Genomic DNA, 12,779 nt, shown 5'->3' on the forward strand with positions numbered 1-12,779 from the left:
AGTTACTAAGTAATACAAATGGAAAATATTAATGGAGCAGAATAGATATGGAAAAGTTTTTCTGATGACATCTTAAGACGTATGGAATTGTTGAAGTATAATTGCATCAAAAGTGTCCTAAATTGCAAAAGGAAAAAATATAGTTATGACATTAAGAATCATAGTCTACAGCAACAGAATAGGAATATGAATGATTTTAATACTTATTTTTTCTAACAGGACTATTTAAATTAGAACTACTTGAAATTTATTTCTTGCTTTTGCAAAAATATTTTTAATGCTACAGCCAAATACAGAGATAAAAACAGAATTAAACCAATGTAAAAATTTTGAAAAGAAAAAAATAAAGGTCTTAACTGAATGACTTTTAAAAAATGTATAAGCCATAATTTTATTTATTATAAATACATCAGAATAACTAACACTTAGCTGCAATGAAATAGTGGATATCAAGTATCATTTATTCCCTCAGAGTTAAACTGGAGTTCATGTATTACTAGGTATTTAGTTAGAGAATTGTCAAATGACTCTGGATCATCCTCTAAAAGAGGCTCCAGAAGCCCTGCTCACCTATATAAAACAGCTCGGTCCACACCAAAAGCACCTACAATTAAATCTACAAAAGAATAAAACCAAGTTATTTATAAATTATGTTACTAATTAAAAAGAAAAAAATGCCTGACTAAAATTATTGTCAGATAATTTTAATTTATACTTCTGCACAACCTTATTCATTTCTTATTCCTGGACTCATAAAATAAGAACTCTGAAATTCTTACAGGTTTTTTTTTTTCCTGCCAATAATGTCTTAACATTTATTTAAAAGGGAAATGGGGAAAATGTAGACGATTTAAATAATTTACCACGAAGTTTAACTTCTAGACTACAGCTTAAATTTACATCCTAGATAATTTTTTAAAAATTCATATACAGCTTTAATAAGATCCTATATGGATTAGATGATAGAGAAAGAAAAGGTATCAATATCTGTGGTTTTCACCATATCATCATATCAAAGACTCTGACCCAAAGGAAAAAAATAATTCAACTGTATGTATAACCTATTCTAGGAAACAAATTTCTAAGCAATATTTTCATTATGAACTAATATACTAGATATGCCCCTCACTCTATGTATTAAGAGATCAATTATTTCCAATTCCTTAGTTATCTTACCAAAATCATGATTTTTAGCATTCAATAATGCATGTAAAATTTATTTTTAAAAACTAAACAAACATCAATGAAAATGGCTTTTTTCCATATAATTCAGTACCTGAGAAACACCTATGTGGCAAAATGAATACAGCATTGAATTTGGAGTCAAGAAGACTTGAGTTAAAATCTAACCTTAAAACATTTGCTAGCTGTGTGACCCTGGGCAAAACACTTCACCTCTGTCTACCTTGGTTTCCTCATCTGTAAAAAGGGAATAATAATAATATTTAAATCTAAAGGTTATAGTGGAATCAAATGAGATAATATTTGGAAAAAAAAAACACTTTGCAAACTTTAAAAATGTTATGTAAACACTAGCAATAGTAATAATTACTATTATTATTTTCATATTGGTTGGTTATTGTTTTTTGTTCTCAAAGAGGACCAAAATAACATCACTATTTTGTAATCAAAGTACAACTGTGGCTAGTCAGACCTATATGAGCTTGGAAGGTTCTACCATTATAGCCATAACAAAAAGGGAAAATTTTACATGAAATTTCATGTTTCTTTTAGGTACAGCTTGCTTTTCTTTTAAAGAATATCATAAATTCATTCTGTAGCTTTCAAAGCTTTTCTTATATGTGCTTCTCTCTGACCTTCCTTCTGATCTTTTTCTTAATATATATATGTGTGTGTGTGTGTGAGTGTGTGTGGGGGTGTGTGTGTGGGTGTGTGGGTGTGTGTATAAAATACAATTACATTCTTTTCTTTCTTTTCTGTTTTTAGGTGTAAAGTATAGGGAAACATATCACTAAGTTTAATTTACTCTGTTTAAGTGGAATAAACCCAGAAAATTATTGAAGAACATTAAATTCTCCATTATATACATAAAAAAGACATGCTCTTCTGTTGCAGTTCTAGGTGAGAAAAAATTAAAGATGTATAGTTAATTAGAATTAGAAAATAAGTATATAATTCTATTTGAATATTTCCTAATTATATATTTTGTGTATATATATATTGAGTTCTATGTAGGTATACACATTTATATCTGTATATACGTAACTATACATATATGTATAAGATAATTTGATCTGTTTCCACAAACATACATTTTTAGAGGTGGAAAACTCTTTGGAAAATATTGAATGCAACCTACTCACTTTGCAGATACAAAAACTGAGATGAAGAAAGATGAAATGGTTTGCCCAAAGCCATTTGACTAGTTAGTAATAAGACTGAGGCTAAAACCCAGGTACCTGACTTTCAGGAATTTTTTCAAACCATATATATCATTATTGCTCTTCACAAAAAACACATGGAAATTGGTTAAATGTAAGCACTTGGCATTTCATTTTTAGTATAAATCAACATAGCAAACACGGATTCTACAGCTGATGTTACATATGTATGCATGCTGTTTAAAAGAATACCCACCTGGGTATCCATTTTGATCTATATCTGTGGCTCCTTTCAATGAGTACCCAAAGCTTGGTGGCATGGCCCGAGCAGCCCACTGTCCTTCAAGGATTTGAGATGGTGCTGAATTTAAGCCTGTGGCTCTTCCATTATAGATATAAACAATTCCTCGTTTGTCTTCTCCCCCATAAGGGGCAGCAATTGCAACATCTGTGAATAAAAAAGGAAGACAAGAAAATCTGAGCATCTGCAGGAAAAAGACTTATGGATTGCCATAAACCACTCTGGTAGATAAATACAACATTGAACTTGAATGGAGCATTGCTTATTCAAAAAGTCTGTGTGACTACATCATTATAGCACACTAAGTATATGGGAACTACAGAACCATTATTTCATCAATCACACTGAGTATGTGCTAACTATTAGCACCCTGCTGTAAATATCCCTTGCTTCAAGTAGAACACAGGTAGTCACATCCACTTTGGCTTCTCAGGAAAAGGTGTGAACACCAAAGAGAGGTGATCACACCCTCCCTGACTTCTCAGGAAGGGAGGTGGGCACCAAAGGGAAATGGAGAGTCAAGCCAGATATTGTCAGTGAGTTTCCTCAGGGGTGAAGGGTCTTATACCTTACCCAGAGTTCCCCCACTATCTGCAGCCATCTAGACAGGATGAAATGCTGCTGCTTATTGTTCTTCAGTGATTTCAATTGTGTCTGACTCTTTGTGACTTAATTTGGATATTAGAATGCTTTGCCATTTCCTTCTCCAGTGGATCTATTCTGTTAGACCATCAGAATTTAAGTGACTTGACCAAGGTCACACAGTTAGGAACTATCTGAAGCTGGATTTGAATTCAGGCTTTCCTAACTCTATGCCCAATGCTTCATGCACTGAGCCATCAGCTGCCTCCACCTATTCATTCTCTTTATGGGGGGAAAGCAAAGAATTTTGCTATATGTTTTTTGCTAAAGAGAAAAATTAAGAGAGGTCAATTTTTTAAAAAAATATTTCAAGAGCTGTCATGTTGAGAAGAGAGTAAAGTTGTTCTATTTGGTTCCAGAGAACAGAATCAACAGCAATGAGTGGAAGTTATTACAAAGCAAAAAACTTTGGCTTTATATCAGTGAAATGATTATAGGATCACATATTTAGAAATGGAAGTGACTTTATAAATGATTTAGTCATGAGGGATGAAGTACTGTGATGTTAAGTGATTTGCTAAGGATCACACAAAGTATCTATCTAAGGCAGGATTTGAAATTAGTTCTTCCCTACTCTAAATCCAGTGCCCTATTATAACATCTATTAACTTGAAATTAGAGCTATCTAAAAATGTAATAGATCCCCATAATAAGTAATGGATTTCTCATCCTTGGGAGTCTTCAGCAGAGCCAAGATGGCCTTTCTTTTTTTTTTTTGATATGTAACATTAGAGATTCTCTGAGCCCAGGAAATTTTACATTTTCTGCTAACTCAGCACAAGAGGGCACTATAGCTTAGTAGAATATTTATTCCATTCTTTTTGCAGAGGATATTGATAATAGTAACATTAAGCCCAGCAACAAGTCCACAAATTACAATATAGGAAGTATGTCTATTGATGGCAACAATAATGTTACCAATGAATAAATCTGATAATATATTTCTAAGGGAAGATGACAATTCAGGAGAGTGACTTTTTAAAGTAGATAACTTAGAAGAAGACATTAGTATGTGGTATGTTTTTATCTAATATGAGTCACTGAAGTTGAACTTGTTCTTTGCAAAGAAAACATCAACTACATATCTAAGATATCTATGACTTTGTGGCTAAGCATGGCAACTCAATAGCCAACAGTTCATGAAATGATGTCTTACCATTGAAGCCATCTTGGTCAAGATCTCCCAGAGGGGCAATAGCACTGCCAAATCTGGCAAATATCTCAAAGCCATTCAGCTTAATGATCTGAAATCCTCCTGAAGCTTGCTGCAGGCACATGGAGACCTGACCCACTTCCTGAAGTTTGCCATCAGATCCACGATCCATGAAGAGAGGGGCTCCAATAAACACATCTGCATAACTGTAAAGAATAATCTTTCAATATGCAGAAAGTCTTGCATATCCCTATCAATAACCAGTTTTCTACTTGTCACTAACTTTTTGTATCTCTCACAACTATGCATTTACATTAACTGATCTCTAGGGTGATACTTTGATGTTTATGTCTGCCTTCAAGTTTGTGTTGCATCTGCAAACTATTTGTATAATGAGTTCATTCCTTGATACTAGAAAGATTAACAGAAAGCAAAAGATCTGTCTCTAATTAGGATTACAGATTGTGACCATCTTAAACATTTTTAAGATGAAGTATATTTGACAGCAATGCATGAGAAAGAAGTATATACAGAGGAGGGTAGAAAAATGACTTTAAATCAGTTATTTAAATTTAATAAAGCTGTTCATAAACAATGAAAGGAACTGTTTCGGGAAACATTCTTTTAAAAGAAAAACTTACTCATCCCCATTAATGTCAGTGGCAGCTACAGAAAATCCAAAATATGCAGCCATCTGGATAACAAGATGAAAATATATTAAAATTCCATCCAATATGGTTTATAGATGCCATTTTTGTCTTTTATTTTTCAAACAGAAAAAAAAGTGTATTCAAAAGTCTTCAAATCTTCACAAATCTTCAAAATACTTATGTTCCCCCTTCACTATTATTATCCTTTTAAAAACCCAACAATTTGGAATACAGCACTTGTTTTCCTTAATTTTGTGATAGTAAGAATGTGAGAATTCTAAATGAACTTTGTTCAAATGTCTCTAAAGTTCTTCCACAGGCCATTACATCCTACCATCAAGAACTACTATGTAACAACATCTATGCTAGATTTTCTTCATGTATGGCATTCTTTTTTTACTCACACTCACATGTATTTCTTTTTAGTTGAATTCTAGAAGCTGGCATTTCTCACACAAAAAATAAACTTCTAGTTAAAAAGTGGCAATTGCTACTTATTAGAAAATTTTAAAATGAATGAAAAGGAGTTTTTAATTGCTATTTTAAAATAAATTGTATTTTGAAGAGAGTTGAAAATTTTGTTCCTCCTTATCAATCACTTTTCTAGTTATTTTATAATTATATCCCACAACCATAACTAGACTCAATCTAGTGACATTCTCCCCCATACCCACAGAAGGGGGATGTTAATTCCAAATTCCATTTAGATTGTTATAAAGCTAATGTCAACAGTACATAGTGACATTCTCTGTGGCCAAAAATATATTTATCTAATCTAAAATTTATTACTGTTTTAATGATAAAAATTTAATGATAACTGATGAATTTTTCCTATATATTTTCTTTTAGATCTTAATTTCCCTCCTATCTATCTCAGCCCTCCTTCTCAGTCTCCTTTATCAATGTCATGCCTATTAAATGTAGGTATAATCCAATATTCTCTCCTGCGCCCTCTCCTCTTTTATCCATGTTACCTCTTTTGGTGAGTCCATCAACTTATATGAATTCAGTTATCATCTCTATGTAAATGATTCCTATATCTATGTGCATTAATCTCCCTCTCATTTTCTAGTTCTAACTGGATAGTGTTAGTGTCATTATTACTGATAATGATGATAGTTTACATTTCTATAGTACATATTATAGCACTGTGTTAAACACTTTACAAACATCAACTCATTTAATTCTTACAATAACCCTAGAGGTAGGGACTATTATTACCCTCGTTTTACAGAGAAATAAATAAAGATTTAGTAAGTTGACTAAGGTTACATGGTTTCTGATATCAGTTTTGAACTCCAGACTTCCTGATTCAAGGCTTAGCACTTTATGCATTGTGCTCCCAACCTGCCGACTTGTTGGATATTTATAGGCATCTCAAATTCAACATGGTCAAAATATAACTATCCTCCCCAAACTCCCTCTTCTGAAATTCCCTATTATTATCAAGAGTACTACCATTCTATCAGTCACCCAGGCTCATAATATCAGTGTCATCCTTGACTTCTCATTCTCATATGCCCAACATATGTAAACAATTGCCAACTCTTGTAATTTCTCCCTTCACAATCTCACATATGAACATTCTCCTTTCTCTATTCAAATAGTGACCCCTCTAATACAGATCTTTGTCACTTCTCACTTAGAATACTTAATGTCCCCTAGTAATGAAATTCTTTGCCTTCTCACCCCCAACTTGTAGAATTTCTAGCTTCCTTCAAAATTAAGCTCATACACCTACCTTTGGGGATTGTCTTCATCTAATGTGTATGTGTCTTTTATTTACCTAATAAGTTACATGTTATCTCCCTTATTAAATTTAAGTTCCTTGAAGTCAGGAAATATTCTTGCCTTTATTTTCTCAATGTTTAAACAGCATGGGACACATAGTAAGCACTTAATGCTTGATGACTGATTCTTTAATAAATGTTAAAGGATTTATTCTTAAATTATTTCAATAACTATTGATTAAATTTTGTTTTGTTATTTTGCTATTCTTTTCTTTTAAAATTATTTAATTTGTTAATTCTGTAATGTATGTAATACAAATTGTTTCAAAGTATCTTACATGGGAAAGGGAAATTTGATACTTTAAAATTTCTTTTGAATTAAATAAAAAGTTGTTTTAAACAGCAGACAAAAAAGGGTGTATGTATTACATAATGAACAAATAACATGCTGTTCTAGATATGTATAAAAGTATATTAAATTATTTCATATGAGATATGCTACATAACAAATCAAGAAAATGAGTTTCCCACCATAGATACAAAAGGGTCTTCTGAAACTAATTATTTTGATATAAAAAAAAATAAAAAGCTTTAAATGTCAAACATAGAATATTATACACTCATTATAAAAGCTGGAAACATACATTTTTAAGAACACACAACATGTTTTATATATATATGTATGATTGTCATAATATATATTTATACATATGTACATATCTTTATAGTATATTTAATTTATATAAAATACAAAGCAATTTTAAAAGGCTTACCTGTTCTCCAGTAAAATTATACAAAGAAGACATATTTTTTCCATCATAAATATAAACCTGTTTAGGGTAAATGAAATTTCATGAAAATATGGCTTTAAAAAATGAGATAACCTAATTTCTATAAAGAACAATTTTCTTACCATTCCCAATGTTCTCGCAGCTCTTGGGACTCCTGAAACAAAGTCTGAAAAAATGCAATTACTTTAATTACTGAAATGAGTAAAATTAAGTTTATGGTTAGTAGAAATCTGAATACTAAGAAATATTTTTATTTTGTTGTATTTTTTGGTAAACAGAAAAAGAAAACTAAAATTGATATCGGCTTTCTTGCTGTGCTTAAGTTATATTCAAAGTAAAATCAAGGATTAGTAAAGTACATAACCAAATCTTTCTAAAACTCTTGAAAATAACTAGTGCATATTTCCTTGTCTTCATAGGATCTAACTGAAGAGATAAGAAAGAAATACAATACATAAGATTAATGCAAAGAATATGTATTTGGATATAAAATAATAAAGAGAAAATTGAGTAGAGAAATGATAGGCAGATAGTATTCCAAATTAAGTGGAATTAATAATTCAAAGCTTTACAGAATAAATGTGAATGAAGACTGAAGGGGATTAAGAGGCAAAATTTAAGAGAAAGAAAGGGTATTACAAATATTTAAGGGAAGGGATATATGTAAAGATGTGTGTGGTGGCAGGAATTAATAATTAACTTAGTATTTTAAGAAAATTAACCTATAAGAGAAGAATGTATGTGGAAATAGTATAATGGCTAACATTATGGAAAGACTCAAAGTATCTAATTGATTTAACTGTTAGGTTGCACACAGGAGTGGAGCATTGGTAGATAATAAGCATAGTAGCCACCATGAAGAAAATTATTGCCAGTTGCATTTTTAAAAAGAAAAAAGTAAGAAACTTGCATTAGGCTGGCAAATCTTCGATCTTTTAGGTAATCTGTATGAAGAAATTTGGGGAGGGGGCAATTTATGGAATGAAAGTATATCCCACTTCAATTGCAAGGGTCTCACTATCTGGATTTTTCCCAAGAGAAGAAATCTCTCTAAACTAGATGTACATCTATATTTGTTTTCTTTCAGGTTATAGAATTCAGAAACCATCAGGGGAGAACATGTCTGCCCTAAGTGTATGTAGCATGTAGCAGGAAATAATGGCATTCCTACCTGGCAAAGGATATCTAGTGAGTTCTTAGTCTATAATAAGAAAGTCTTTCAGAATCAGTTTTGGTGCATTTCTGACACTGTACTTGTTTGGAAATGATTACCCATCACTCAAAGAGCATGTTTTGAAAATTTAAAACATAATAAATTTAAACATAATAAATTTTAGGTGTGTATGTGTGTGCATATGTGTGTGTGTGTGTGTGTTTTTCTAACAGTTGGAGATATAAGACTTAAAATGTTAAGCAAAGTAGTTTATATTTAAGGTCCTGGACAACAATGCCACCATAAATTCCTAGGCGTAGTAACATCATTTGAGCCTAAAGGGGGTTAAGAATTATTGTTTTGAGGGAGGACTAGAGAAAAATAAACCTAGCCTAGATTTTTAAAAACCTAGAATTATCTTCAAAATACTAAAATGTACATTCATTATTTTATTTCATAATCATGATGTTTCTAAACTTATTTTCACTCCTGCAATCTTTAGCCATAATGCATTCTGACAGCTTAAACATTTTAATTATGTTTATTTTTTTTAAAAAGCATCATACCTTCTATGCCATCATCATTGAAGTCCCCAACAGCCACAGAGTAGCCTAAACAGAAAAACAAATATAACAAACTATAAGATTTTCTGGGATTTTAATATAATGTTTAAAAATGATCTAAGTCCACTAATAAACTAAGATTTTTAGTCCAATCAAAACAACAAAATGTATACTATGTATGTGTGTTTTTGTAGAGGAAACAAGAATTTAAATAAGAGTAAATGCACTAAATACTTCAATAGAATGTACCTGTTAAAACAACATATTGACGAGCTACCTTAACTTTATTTATATAGTTAAGCTGCAAGTCCAAATTTGTAATTATTGATCCTGACAGAGGAAAGGGAATCACTGAGCTAAAATGTCAGATTTTCCCTGATGCATAAATTATTGGTTTTATCTTTTCATGTTCTTATATATCTTTTTAAGGAATGTAAATTACAAGAGAGAATCTGATTCTATGTATATGCTCCACCTCAAAACAAAAATTCTCTAACTTTTAAAGTGGAAAATATCTTAGTCAAAGGAAAGGATAGGTGAATATTAACTTTGCCTAGTATGAAGACACTTTATACTTATTGGTTTAAAGATGCAATTTGCTCAAATATACCAAGGATTATTAAGGCCAGAAAATATATTGTATTCCATACAGCGTTTTGAAAATTCATATTGGATGTCATTTCTAACAATCCAAGACTTTATACAGGAAAACAAAGCAGAATTTAGTCCTCTTCTTATTGCATAGTACTGGTACTGTGTACTGGTACATGGTAAGCACTTAATTGCTTGGTCAATATTTTAAATAATAATAATAATAATAGCAATTGCAAAATCCCATGTACAAAATATTTACAAATATCATTTCATTTAATCCTTACAAGAACCCAGGGACATAGGTGCTATTATTCTCCCATCTCATAGATGAAGAAATGGAGACAGACAAAAGTTAAATGCCTTACTAAGGGTCACACAGCCTCTATGATTTGAACTCAGGTTTTCCTGACTATGGGTCCAATGTTCTATCCACTGTACCATTTAGCTGCTATGCTATCTCTCAGTTCAATGGCAAAAAAAAAAAAAGAATATTTTATATAGCATTAATAAACACCCTAGAAGAGAGTGAAGTGTTTTTTTTCTTCAAATATGATTCTATTTGATAGGCAAACAATTTACGAATGAGAGATAGAGAGACACACACACAGAGGCAGAGCAAAAGCGCAGTTGTGTAAAATGAGTAATTTTGGTTACATTAAATTAAAAAGAATTTGTACAAATAAAAAAAATGTAGCCAAGATCATAAGAAAAGCAAAAAAATCAAAGGGAGTTTTTTATAAATAATTTCTCATATAAAGGTGTCATATCTAAAATATATAAAGAACTTTGTCAGAGCTATAGGAATGAGTCATTTCCCAATTGATAAACAGTCAAAGGATATAAACAGGCAATTGCCCAATGAAGAAACAAAAATGATCTATAGTCATGTGAAAAAAAAATGCTATAAATCATTATTTGTTAGATAAATGCAAAATAAAACAATCCTAACCAGAATAAAACATTGGCTAAAATGATTGAAAGGGAAAATGCTGATGTTGGAGAAAACATGGATAAGCTGGGACACTAATTCATTGTTTGTGGAATTGTGAACTTATCCATCCATTTTGGAAAGCAATCTAGAATTGGGTCAAAAGAGTTATTAAACCACCTACACCCCTTGACCCAACAATACTACTTTAAGTCTTTTCCCAAAGATAATTAGGGAAAAGAATCTAGTTGTTATAAAATGTTTTATAGGAGCTTTCTGTGTAGCAACAAAGAACTAAATTTTAAGGATGGTCATTAATTGGAAAATGGTTGAATAAATAATGGTATATGATTGTGATGGACTACAATTATGTTGTCAAAGAAATGATGAGCTCAATAAACTTAGAAGAATGAAATAAGCAGAACCAAGAGAATATTGAATACAATAACAGCAATATTTCTTTAAGAATGACTTTAGGGGCAACTAGGTGGCACAGTGGATAGAATCATCTCTGAAATCAGAAGGATCTGAGTTCAAATTTGACCTCAGATACTTAACACTTCTAGTTGTGTGATCCTGGGAAAGTCACTTAATCCCAATTGCCTCAGCTAAAAACAAACCAACAACAACAAAAAAAAAAAACCAGAATGACTGAGCAAATAAGTTACTTTGATTATTATAAATACTCAATTAACTATAAAGGACATAGAAAAAATGTTATCTGCACTAAGAGAAATTATAAATAAGAGAAAGAAATGATAAATAAAAGTATGCTTAGCATAATTATCTATTTGTATGTATGCACACACACACACACACATACCAATTGTATTTAATAGTAGCTATACCTAGGATTGTGAGGAGGGAAGAAAAAAAAAGAAGGAAAAAAATTTACATAATTGTATATTTAAAAGGAAAGGAATAGCAAGTTGTACATAAATTTGCAGTTTCATGTACAAACATCTTTTGTATTATACTACCTTATAAAAATGTTTGTTTTATTCCACAAATTAAAAATAAAACAAATTTTGAAAAATTGGGTTATAATGTATAAGACTGCCTGCCATCTAAGGGAGGGGGAAGAGGGAGGGAAGGGAAAAATCGGAACAGAAGTGAGTGCAAGGGATAATGTTGTAAAAAATTATCCATGCATATGTACTGTCAAAAAAAAAGTTATAATTATAAAATTAAAAAAAAGAAATATAAAAAAAAGAAAAAATAGGTTATATATGTAGAATACTTACCTAAGTAGCTGTCATCAAAAACAGCCTGAGCTGTCCGAGTTGCTAACTGGTTATTATATTTGATGCTATATACATGGGGGTCATATTTAGACACAATTTCTGCCACTTGATCAGAAATGAGTTGACCTGGGGGAGGAGGAAGAAAGAACATTGTGACTTTCCAATAGAGTTTTACTTATGAATCTTAAAAAAAAAAAAAAAAGAGGGAGGAGGGTTATCTATTTGTTTTTTGGGGTTTTTTTTTTCTAATGCTATCATTAGATGATAATTTGTAACAGTATTTGGAATCCCTAAATAAGAATCCCACTATTAACTTCTCAATTACACATATTAAAAAAAAAAGGCATGAATTATTTTTAACTCTACCTATCAATGTCTGAGCAATTCTATGAAGATAAATTAGGCATTTAAGGAATTATATGAACTGTTCTGCTTCAGAATAACACTGGCATTTAAGGAAAGGGATATAGAATTCTTCAGACTATTTTTCTATAACTATAGTCAAAACCTTTAAAACTTAAAAAAGAACCAAGGATTTTGTTGTAATTGTTGTTGGTGTTAGTGGGAGAGAAGTTTCCATAATGCCAGTCAATTCAAAAAAGTTCTCACTAAATGATTTTACTTGATTTTACTAAATGATTATATACATAATCTCAAAATGCAGTGAAAAACATTATTATTACTATTA

The 12,779-nt window shown here is 31.0% G+C and overlaps 1 protein-coding gene across 1 annotated transcript in view; it reads right to left on the minus strand.

Moving 5' to 3' along the window:
- ITGAV (integrin subunit alpha V) overlaps positions 1–12,779 on the minus strand; it is a 122,667-nt gene that overhangs the window by 32,592 nt on the left and 77,296 nt on the right. Inside the window, exons 7-14 of the mRNA XM_074302918.1 lie at positions 12,092–12,217; positions 9,329–9,373; positions 7,732–7,775; positions 7,592–7,648; positions 5,080–5,132; positions 4,442–4,644; positions 2,599–2,790; positions 571–616 (exon numbers count right to left, since the gene is read on the minus strand). Coding sequence (XP_074159019.1) covers positions 571–616; positions 2,599–2,790; positions 4,442–4,644; positions 5,080–5,132; positions 7,592–7,648; positions 7,732–7,775; positions 9,329–9,373; positions 12,092–12,217 — 766 coding nt within the window. The remainder of the gene's footprint in view (positions 1–570; positions 617–2,598; positions 2,791–4,441; positions 4,645–5,079; positions 5,133–7,591; positions 7,649–7,731; positions 7,776–9,328; positions 9,374–12,091; positions 12,218–12,779) is intronic.

Source organism: Sminthopsis crassicaudata, chromosome 3, assembly GCF_048593235.1.
Source record: "Sminthopsis crassicaudata isolate SCR6 chromosome 3, ASM4859323v1, whole genome shotgun sequence".
Classification (NCBI taxonomy): domain Eukaryota; kingdom Metazoa; phylum Chordata; class Mammalia; order Dasyuromorphia; family Dasyuridae; genus Sminthopsis; species Sminthopsis crassicaudata.